This window comes from Aphidius gifuensis, linkage group LG4 (genome assembly GCF_014905175.1).
Source record: "Aphidius gifuensis isolate YNYX2018 linkage group LG4, ASM1490517v1, whole genome shotgun sequence".
In the NCBI taxonomy this organism is placed as follows: domain Eukaryota; kingdom Metazoa; phylum Arthropoda; class Insecta; order Hymenoptera; family Braconidae; genus Aphidius; species Aphidius gifuensis.
The window spans coordinates 17,896,121-17,908,593 of NC_057791.1; the positions used below are offsets into that span (position 1 = coordinate 17,896,121).

Consider the following 12,473-nt stretch of genomic DNA (forward strand, 5'->3'; position numbering starts at 1 on the left):
CAAGTTTAAATGTTTTTTCTTTTTATATTTTTGAGTTATTTGGAATATGTATTTCATTGCTGTTTCTCTAGAGCAGAACAATGGAACACAAATCACCAGTCAATGCTATGCTCTTGCTGATCCTAAATCTTTCTCTTTTTAAAATTTTTTTTCTGAAGACCAAATTGATGCACATACAAGCCACTCTTCTGTATTATTTTATTTTTTAAAAATATATTCGTTCAATTTATTTTTGAGAATTTATTTAAAAATTGGAGGCAAATGTAGTCGTGACATTTATTTATATTGGGGTAAATTGAACAATTCGATAATTTGACCAAGTAAAATATAAATAAATGAAATTAATTTCTAAAATTTTTAAGATACTCATATTTAGCTGTTGTTTAAATACTAGAAAAATAATCACATAAAATTTTTATTTAGAAATATTTTTTAAAACCAGAATGACATAAAAAAAAAATACAAAAATTCAGTAAATTATAAAAAAAAAATTTTTATTTATTATTATTCTCGTAATTTTAAATATTCATCTAAATTTTGTGACTAAAGTCGTAACGATAAATTCGTTTGATCTTTTCAAGCATCATTGGCTTTCTCAATATATTTTTATACGCGTATATTTTATATTTTTTTATTTTCATATATAAATAAATGAAAAGCTATAAAAATAATATTAGTATTGCTTTAGATTGGACGAGTTTAAAATATATATAGTATGAATCTTTGAAAACGATGATCATTAAATGTAACGATATTATCCTTGATAATATATATGTCGATTTGTTGAGAATGAAGTGCAGAGAACGCAGTTACCATTGGGATAGGTTATACACGATTGATCGTACACTTGAGACATTTTTCTACCTTCATATAATGACATCCAATTTGTACAACTGGCACCACAGCCGATTGACTGATGATACAATTATTTAACAGTATCATATATAATATATAAAAAAAAAAATAAAAAAACATTTTTAATATATATTATTATTTCTTGAATAAATGATATTTAAATTATTATTTTTTTAAATTATATATGTGGCGTTCTTAGCCAAACCACGGGGTTTGCGGCCTGACCCTCGGCGATTTCACTCATTTTTTGATATGTTGTAGATTTTGGCCTAAACCCGTATTTTTATTTTCTTCAATTTTTGGAGGCACCGTCAAATTTCATGATATCTATATGCTGAATTTTTATCACAGATTCGGGACGCAAAATATTTCAAGCTTCTAGATCACTCAATGAAGTATTTTTGATTTTAAAATTTCAATTTTTGGAAAAATTTTTTCGTAATTTTATTTTTAGATGTAGAACGAAAAACGAAATTTACTCTTATGAAATTTTCAATTTCTTTTAGTTTTCGAAAACCACATAACAATTCGAGTAAAAACAAACTATGGTTTTCTCAAAAATAAAAGTGACAATTTCATAAGAGTAAATTTCGTTTTCTTTTTTCGTTCTACATCTAAAAAATAAAATTACAAAAATTTTTTTCAAAATTGAAATTTAAAATCAAAAAAATACTTCCATTGAGTGTCTAGTGTTAAAATACTTGTTTTGCGTCCTCGAATCTGTGATAATTCAGCAATGGCGCTTTTGAGATATCATGTGACTGAAAATTGAATACATAATATAAAATCATCATAGTATTTTATATAAAAATAATAATTTTATATTTTTCCATATGGTATAAATAATAATATAATATTTTAAATACTTTTAACGATACTGAAGACGTGGTAGTGGGCGTTAATCTTGATCGCAAATTTACAACGAGATTGCAATATAATGTCTACTACAATTTCTTGATATTCTTACTGTGTTATGGGGCACGCGTGACCTCTGCTCGCCAACTACTCATGTATTTATAAAAAAAAAATAATATATATTAAAAATAATATTAAATAAACTTGGAATTATAATACATTTGTATACCCGAGAATCAATTCTCACGGGTATACAATGAGGTTTCGATAAATTGCCACTTTCCAACTTGTTTTTTTTTTTTTTTATTTATAACCAAATACAATGAAATTTTTTTCACAATATATTGTTTAAGATAAGCGATTAATTATCAATTTAAGTATATGCAAGGGTTTTTTTTTCAAACTTATATATCGCCAGAAAAAAATAAATAAAAAATATTATTTTTCTTATTTCAAATTTTAAATCAACTGAAGAAACTTTTTTATGTACGCTCTTCAATTCAAGATAATTAATTTAATAATTTATTTTTCCGGAAAATAATAAGTCTATTTTTCTATTATCTTAGATAATATATTTACATATTTTTTTCGTCTGGTTGTTTTGAAAAAAATAGAGATCCATATATGTAAAAAAATCCAGTTCAAATGTTAAAAGTTTTGTTAAGTTACATTTCATTTTAACAATCGTACAGCGACAGGTAGTACTCATGGATATTAAACTATCAAGTTTATCGTTTGTAAGACCGTAAAATTTGACATTAGAGACCTCTTCGTTTATTGGCTCGAGTAAATCCTTTCTCATATTCATACATACTCGTTATATACATGTTTTTTTTTGTTCTTTAAACTTTTATTTTTTAGATTTTTTTATTCTTTCGATCGACCAATGTATTACATTACTTTATTTTTTTTGTAAATAATTGTATTTTATATAGTTGGTCCATATGAAAAATTATACAACTCGTGCATTTATACATTTATTAAGTATATATAAATATACTTGTTCATGTCTTCCAGTTGCATCGATAAACTCACTGAATTACCCACAATACACATGTGTTTATTTATATTATTTTTAATGTTATTATTTTCAAGGAGAAACATGAATAAATCGAAAAGGCGTAGGGGGCTTGTGCTCACATTACTTTTGCTACTTTTCTTGAGAGTAATTTTTTTTTTTATATTCTTTATTCATTGCGATCTTGTTGGCATACATTCTTGCGCGTGCATTCCTTCTTTTGGATGAGGGAAAAAATTTTTTTTTTTTCATAAAAAATTGGAAAAAGAAATGCACGATATGTTTGTATATACATTATACACATTTGAACTTTTTTATCTTTTATTTTATTGTATATAAGAAAATTGCTTTTAAAATTACATATAGCAAAATACTGAAGAAATTTAAAACTCGGAATCAAAACAAAACTATGTATGATGTTTATATATAGACAACTTTATATATTTTTTTTAAAAATTTTTCTTTCATACTTTACATTGCTAGTAGAAAATATATATATATCATATTTCATTTTACAATAATAAACATCGTATTAAATCTATTCAAATAATGCGCTGCATATAATAATTTTATTTTGAAATTATATTGTAGATTTAATTATAAATATACAGTAATTTTTAACGATATAAAAACAAATAATACAGTCATTATCGTATCGTATCGTGAAATTTTTTACGATATTATCGTATCGTCGAATGCATCATCGTATCGTATCGTCGATGTCATGACTATCGTCAAAATTATCGTCGTCATTATCGCCGATAATATCGACGAGATTCTCCGCGATAATCTTGTTACTATTGCGAAATTGTCGTGAATATGACGATATTTTTGTAATTATTACGAGAATATCTCGTTGAATAAAAATGAAAATGAAAATGGAAAGTTGAATATCTCTTAAAATCGTAGGTGGTAATTGATCTATGAGCGCTCAAGTAATCCGTATTAAAAAGTACTACAAAGTGATAAAAAAAACAATATTCATTTAAAGTTTTTTTCTTCTAGACTTGCTGAGGTCCTACACAATTTAATAAAAAAAAAATAACGAGGATAGCTCAACTCTGCCATAGACAAAAAAATTAAAAACACTTAAAATCATTGACAAAAAAATTAAAAAGCCTTAAAATCCACTCCCTACCCTCTTTTGACGGTTTCAAAAATTCCCATTTTTTTTTCTAGACTTGCTGGGGTCCTACACAATTTAATAAAAAAAAAATTACGAGGATAGCTCATTTCCATCATAGTCGGAAAAATGAAAAACAGCTAAAATCCACTCCCTACCCTCTTTTGACGGTTTCAAAAATTCTCATTTTTTTTTCTAAGTTTGTCTAGGTCATAGACAATCAATTAAAGAAAAAATTTCAAGGATAGCTCAACTCTGCCATAGACAAAAAAATTAAAAACACTTAAAATCATTGACAAAAAAATTAAAAAGCCTTAAAATCCACTCCCTACCCTCTTTTGACGGTTTCAAAAATTCCCATTTTTTTTTCTAGACTTGCTGGGGTTCTACACAATTTAATAAAAAAAAAATAACGAGGATAGCTCAACTCTTCCATAGACAAAAAAATTAAAACACTTAAAATCATTGACAAAAAAATTAAAGAGCCTGAAAATCCACTCCCTACCCTCTTTTGACGGTTTCAAAAATTCCCATTTTTTTTTCTAAGTTTGCTGGGGTTCTACACAATTTAATAAAAAAAAAATAACGAGGATAGCTCAACTCTGCCATAGACAAACAAATTAAAAACACTTAAAATCATTGACAAAAAAATTAAAAAGCCTCAAAATCCACTCCCTACCCTCTTTTGACGGTTTCAAAAATTCCCATTTTTTTTTTTTAGACTTGCTGGGGTTCTACACAATTTAATAAAAAAAAAATTACGAGGATAGCTCATTTCCATCATAGTCGGAAAAATGAAAAACAGCTAAAATCCACTCCCTACCCTCTTTTGACGGTTTCAAAAATTCTCATTTTTTTTTCTAAGTTTGTCTAGGTCCTACACAATTTAATAAAAAAAAAATTACGAGGATAGCTCATTTCAAATTTTTGACGCTATTATCGTAATTATCGTGAGGAAATTCTCGTATCGTCTCGCCATATCGTCACGATAAAAATTTGGATTATCGTATCGTCTATCGTGATTATCGTATCGTATCGTATCGTGATTATCGTCTATCGCGGCAACATTATTATTAAATTTAACGAATAATATTATGTATATATATGCAGATTATATTTTTTTTCAATTTATTTTGAAATATTGATTATATGAACCTCTGAGTATTGTTGTATGATATTGGTTATGTTATTCAACGGCTAATACAGTTAGTTATACAAAATATATGTATATGTAATTTGGTCATGTTGTGGTCCAACAATGGAATCAGTTTGACGCACTATTGGAAGGGGTGACAAACATGAACGATCGTTAATTTTCCAGCTCTTGGATAATAATAGTCCCGCAGGAGATATTCGTGATGCTGAGTTAAATGCAATAGTACTAATAAACCATTGCATTAACCAAACATGGTTCTAATCTTAGTCATATACATCAATATGATGTTCGATGAATTCCTCAATAATTTATCATTATTAGAAAATTTTTAAAAAATTTTAAAAATCAATTAACTGCATCAATATTGGTCTCTTTAAATAACTTTATATTATTCATACATTCAAGTAAAAAATTGAGTTTATTAGACGTCAATATGATGACGTCAAACTGACGTCGTGTATCGACATTATATTTTTCGACCTCGGTTATATACTTTATCACATTATAATTAATTACGAAACAATCATAAGCATCGTTGAACTTTAAATATTAGTTTTCAGTTAAAACTTTTTTAATAAAATCAAGTTAATATTATTTTTCATTTTTATATTAATAATTTATGAGGTAGAAAAATTGTTATTATAATTTTATTTTTTATATTTTCAGGAACAATGCCAACAATGAAATTCCAATGACAATTCAACCACAAAAAATAGAGCCACAAGAAAATATTGCAAGAATTGCCAAAAGATATCTTGATGATAATATGCAGCAAGCATGGATTAATCCTCGGCTGATATCAATGGTAAGTAATTTAATTTAAAATACATTTATAAATATACATAATACGTTTTTTTAAATATTTGTTTTTTAAATTTTTCATTTAAAAATTTTATTATATAAATGATAAATTGAATAGTTAAATGAACTAAAACAAAGATTTAAAAAAAATCAGAAGAAGCTTAATAATCGTGCTTTTGGTTAGCTCATTAGTGAAGGGCATAAAAAGTAGCTTCAAAATAATTAAGTCTGTACGGAAATACAAAAGCCATTTTGATATGGCTTTGTTAAAACGTCGCAAGTCGACTCATGATTATCTTCGTCAGTAACTTATTATCAGCATTGTTTTGTTATTCCGTTCTTTGTTATTTATCTTTAATTTTATTTATCCTCCCTTCGCTTTTTTTTAAAAAATTTTTTTTCTTTTTACAATTCTTATACTAAATTTCATTTCTTTTATCTTATAAATACAAGCAACATTGTAGGAGAAAAAAAAAGTTTGATATGGCAACAGCCATCATATCCCAAAGCTTTCTTAAAAAAAAAAAAAAAAAAAACTGACAAAGAAAATTGCCATGATTTATACCCCACACCCTTAATCCCTCAGTCAGCTAGAGCAGTGTCTACGAAAAAGGAGTTTAGATTCATTTTTTTCTTGCTTATATATTTATTTTTTTTTTCGTCAAGAATAATAAGAAAAAAAAAATTGAAAAATAAATAAATATAGTAAACAAAAAAAAAAGGAAATTCGTGTTATCCTGTCTCAACAGACAGTCAACTATGAAGTCAACACCAAATCGGCTTGGCACATACATCTATTTTATCTAAAATGTCATAATGTTTTTCTGAAAATACATAAAACCCAAGAGACTGAAAAGTGTATCGTCTCAAAATCCCAAAGACACTCACGCTCTATATACACTTTTTAATTGAATTTTTTTTTTAAATAAAAAAAAAATATATCTAGTTAAATAATTAACAAAAAAATATATTAAAAAATATTAAATGAATATTTTAATTATATTATACCATGTAAGCCATTAATTTTTTGACTTGTAAAAGAGCAAATTCTTTTGACAATAATTGTACATTTTATATTTTGACCCGAGACTCAGGTTATATACCTAAGTATATATATTATATAAAAAATTCATTTGCAAGTTTTTAAATTAAATAATGTTTAGGTTATGAGGGAACATAAATTTTTTTATTTATTTTTATTTGACCTTAAAAAATAAAAGGAATAATAAATTTTTTAATTCAAACGCGTTTTCGTTGTCATCCTGTTAGTTTTTCTTAACCACCCTCTTTTTAATACTCTTATCTTGGCTTAAGCTACATTGGATTTTTTTTTATTTTTTACTTTTTATTTACCCGCTTGGATCACTATGTATTTTATTATTTTTATTTTCAAATTGTATACGCGATATGCACGAGATTTTGCTTCAATAAAATGTCAGTTTTATTCTAAATTGACCGATTTTTTTTTCCATTATTATTAACTTTGCTTATCCGGTCTAATAAATATAATAATTGAAACCCAAAAAACAAAATGAATAATTGAAATTCAAGTAAATTTTTTAATTAAAAAACAAAAATTTATATTTATTTAAATTAAAATATATTAGCCAAGTTTTATTTTACTTTTTATCACATAGCCACTGATCTCTTTACTCTTTAGAGCCCCTGAAAAAAAATTCATCTCTTGTTGTGTTATACCTGTGTGAAAGTAGAACTGGATAACAGGTGTGGCCACAATATCGTCTGGGACATAATCTGCTGACGAGGGATTTATATGAAAATAATCATAAATTTATTTAATATAAAACAAAACAAAATTTTTTTTCATATTTTTTAATCCATATAATAATTCGTTGTATCGAAAAACACTGAATCTCATATCCTATGAACCTGAAACGTTTATTGAGCTGCGAGTATTTCCTTCCGGTTGTTTTTTATTTTTATTTTTATTTTTATATACAGATAATATTGTTTTGCATATATATAGTCATAATACGGTGAAAAGTCTATATATAGCCTTCGATTTTATTGAAATATGATTTTCAATATTTTTTATTATTTTTTAATTTTCTATATGCATTGTTCGCAATAAAGTCATGCTTGAGAAGTTACAAATTTGCCACTAAATATTTAATCTCGGAAGTAGTAAATATATTTTCAATTCGATCAATGAAACTCTTATGTGATTTAGTTGAATAAAAAATATGAATATATAAAGATAATTAAGCCATGAAAAAGGGAAGAAAAATGAAAAAAAGAATTCAAGAAATCTCAGTCAATTGTAAAGGCATTTGGTAACCTCACTTTGACACCCTTACGACCTCCCAAATAATATACCTATATTCTCACCCCAATAAGTTACGGATCACTTGGCAAAGTGCTACTTTATGTTGTATAAAAAAAAAAAGAAAATACGTAAATGTGTTGGACGTGACGTTTTTACTTTACATAACGAATTGCTTTAAATTACCAATTTTTTATGTTTTTAAAAAATACGTTATTTATTACTATTGTTATACTAATTCAAAAAAAAATATATTGACAATTTTTGAAAAATAGATACATAAAATTTTTATGTATAGATAATAAATAAAACAAAAGAATTGAGAGTTAATTTGACAGGTTTAACAAAAGCTCGTAGAGAATAACGAATATTGAAAAAAATACGTTATTGAATAGTATTATTTTTCATTCAAATTCGCTTGAATAAAAAAGGAAAATAAAAAATAGGAGATTCGCAAACACAGTGGACGAATGATTGTGTGTCAAATGAGACAGGTGATGAAAATAAAAATACTGTTTCAAATATACATGAATATCTAGCAATATAAAATATACAAAAACAAAACGAAAAAAAAATTGAAAATGAATTTATATACCACTGATGTTTTCAACATTATGTATATAGAAAAAAAAAAAAGTAATAAAAAATTTATATGACGTGACTTTGTAAGAAAATAACTGAATGTTATTTTGTTTTTTATTTTTTTTTTTTCGGCACGCGCTCGTGCAATTATTATAGCAGGCAATGTTGTACATATTGTATATAAATTTTTCCCTCCCATGGAGTTGAAGAAGAAAATACCGCCAACGTTGGCGACAAAAGACTGATTGATTGCACTTCACTCCACTGGAAATGAAGAAAGCTCTGCTCGAAAACCCATACACTCACATATTATACAAAGATCTAATTCACCAATGCTTTTTATTTTCTTGCATGCCTTGTATTATGCTCTTTTTTTTATTTTCGTTTTTCTTGTCTCGATTTATTTTATTGATCTTTTCAATCAAGAGACCGTGTCTATCAACGAATTGAAAACAAAAAAAAAATAATAATGAAAAAAAGAAAACAACACTGAATAAAAAGTAGAAAAAAAATTTGTGAGGGTTAGATAATAGAGAGTGAAAAAGAGACGAGTGTGGCTATCGACAAAGAGTAAAGGATTTACGGTCACTTTATTTCTCATCAGACAGATAGAGAGACAAAGTAAAAAAAAAAAAAGAACAAGTGGGTTAGAGGCTGGTAATTCGTGCCTGACAAACCAGTACTTTTTTTTTTTTTTTTTTCTTTCTCTCTTTTCTCTGTTTGACCAAAGTGCAGAGTGTCAAGACAAAACTTTGAATTACTGCTGTTTCAGACAAATTTATTTGTGATAAATTCACACTATTACACTTGGTTCCATATAAAAAAATCATGGAAAAAACTTTTTTTTTTAAAGTTGAAGTTTACAATGGTGATGTTGATGTATTTTATTTGGGAGTCAAGCATGACTTCCCTATTGCCAAAGGCTATTGGTGGACCCCCAGTCAACCTACCAGGGTATATGAATAATTTTGCATCCCTTCTCTATTTTTATCTTTCTCTACTACTCTACTTACCATGACGAGAATCGATAGTCTAAATTGAATATCCCACAAAAAAAAAACACATTTATAATTTATATTTAAATTATATATAATTACACAAATATTTACCCTATTTTTACATACAAATTATATATATTTTATAAATTTTTTTAACTCACTAAATTCTTGTTATAAAAATATTTTACCTTAAAGTTCTTTTTTTTTTTTACTGTTGCATAATATTTGCAAAACAAAGTTGTTAATAAAAATTATATGCCTTTTTAGAATTAATTAAATTCTTATTTTTAAACTTGAGATTTTATTTGAAAACTTTTTTTATTTTTTTTGTATTTTTAATTGTTGAATTTATTATGAAATAATTATTCTCAAACATTTTCTCATATACCTTTTCTTACTGTATACCTTGCAAGGGAGGGAGACTCGTAAAGCTAAATAAAGATAAAAAAAAAAAAAAATGCAATATCAATCGAAAATACTTTAACGCAAAAGAAGGATGGTATGAAAATTCCTCTACATTATATCACCCTTAAGCGTGATCAAGTATTGAGTGTACAAGCATCAGGGTGATGGCTGATTGAAAGTTAGTGCGTTCCCAATCGAGAAGATGAGTCTTTGGAATTAAATCACAGTCACGGAAGTGAGGACAGTCATGATGTGTATATGCGTATATAAAAGTTAGGGAGAGAAATGTTCACTTGAATTTCAGAGATATATACAAGGAATGACAGTTTTCTATGGTGGTTTTTTTTTTTGAAGGGAGTATTTATGTATGGATAGATAGGAGTGAGGTCGTGGCTCGTTGAAAGTGTTACGGGGTTTGTCACTTGGTCCATTAGACGGCATTTGGCTCACTTCCGCCGCAGGGAACTATTCTTCGTTTGAATCGAAGGCGCCATTTCATTTCCGCCTGGTCGCTTCTATATTCTATCTTGTCTCCGGTTTGTGCAACCCAAAATTGCTTAATCTTTATCCCTTTTTTTTTTTTTATCCTCTGTTTTTGTCAAAAGTTAAAATATATTTTATATCTAACTACGAATTAATCAAATTTATCGTCGTTATTTTTCTGGAAGCTCTTAATCGCGGCACATCAAATTGAATTTAATAATTTCAACTTTTATAATTTTGAATGATCATAAAATTATACTAGAAAAAAAAAAGAAAAACATGTGAATCATATATTTTTCTTATTTTTATTTTAAATAATAATGATACAGTATAAATAATAATTGAAAAAAAAAAAATAATTAAATTAAAAAATGAAGAGTAACAAGAAATTTTCTTGGAATATATGAGTAAAAAAAAAAATTAAGAAAATACGATGAAACTTCATTGGAGCGCATTGGCGTGTGTGTTGCCTGGAGTCATTAACAAAAATAACGAGAAGTACCTACTTTTTGCGTTCATTCAATTTTTTTTTATTTTTCTCTCTTCGTCCATGAATTAACGATGAAAAAAATAAATAAAAAAATTTCAACAGCAAAATCTCATGAGATTTTTTCTTGCAGAATTAATTTAAAGTATAGAGATGTTGTTTGTAACATTTCTCGAATAGGGGTGCAACTTGGGTAACGCCTTTTTATTGTTCAAGATTTTTTTCTCGGTCCCTTTGGCCTGGTATTGACTGACCATCATGATTGAAAATTGCTAGCAGACGTAATGATTAGTTATTATTTTGAACATGATAATAAATTACAAAAGTTAAGCAATTGATTAAATTATTGTCGCAAGTTTATTGGATCATGTTGTTGAAGCTTCTCAAGAGTCATGTTGCATATCATCGATAATTATTCAAACATGGCATTGTCATCATCATAAACTGCATCGAAATTGTAAAGACAATAAGACATTTCGTTTGTATGATAATATCCAAAATTTAATGAATATTTTTACACTTGTTAAATTTAATTTAAAAAATTTGTTGATGAAATATTTTCCAATTAGTTATATATAAGAAAAAATTAAAAAATATACAGGGATGTAAAATGAACAAAGATGAAAAGGCAGAAACTAACTCGTTAAAATACAATTAAATTTTGAATTTATATACAGTCACAATGGCTTGCATGATTTATCAAAGAAAATGTTCTTAGTGAATAATAGATTCATTCATTTTTTCTTTTGTTAATACTTTTAACTGATGAATTTTAATATATTCCATTTGATGACAGATTATATCAAACGAGCAACTTATATTTTTCAATATTTCATTCACACACACACAACGACCAACTACTTTTCCTGGTTTATTTAATCTTTTACTGTCGCATGTTCTTTTATTTCATTTAGTTTTTTAATATTTTTTTTTTTTACACTCCTTCTACTGTATATCTTTTGGAAATAAAACCCATTACTCATCGTATAGCCATCAAAAGTCATTATCAACTCGTTGTGAAATAATATTAAAAGCGTCAATCTTCGAAATATTTATAAATAAAATATATAAAATATATATTTCCATCTACTATCATCAGTCTTATCTTTGTTAAAAGTAAATTTTTTTTTTTTAATTACTCTGCAATTTTCTTTGCGGCATTGATGCCTTTGAAATGCTGTTAGGCTTCCACTCGAATACACGAAGCAATTGTGTCCTCGAGGTCTCTCTCTCTTTCTCTCTTACTTTTTGCTATTTTTCTTTCTCTATTTTCATTCATTTTGATCCGTCAAGATTAAAGAGCTAGCGCAGGCGCCTATATTCGCACTTGATATATCTAGGGGGGAAACTTTTGTGCGTGCAAATGCGTAAATGTACTATTCAGATTGCAACACATCAACCAGCATCTATGCGAAGGACAATTTCG

The 12,473-nt window shown here is 26.7% G+C and overlaps 1 protein-coding gene across 3 annotated transcripts in view; it reads left to right on the forward strand.

Annotated features, from left to right (window-relative positions):
* Positions 1–12,473, forward strand: part of LOC122855384 (kinesin-like protein CG14535) — a 164,593-nt gene that overhangs the window by 35,883 nt on the left and 116,237 nt on the right. For all 3 annotated transcript variants that reach the window (XM_044156692.1, XM_044156691.1, XM_044156693.1), the window contains one exon: positions 5,674–5,812. In XM_044156692.1, the coding sequence (XP_044012627.1) occupies positions 5,674–5,812 (139 nt within the window). The remainder of the gene's footprint in view (positions 1–5,673; positions 5,813–12,473) is intronic.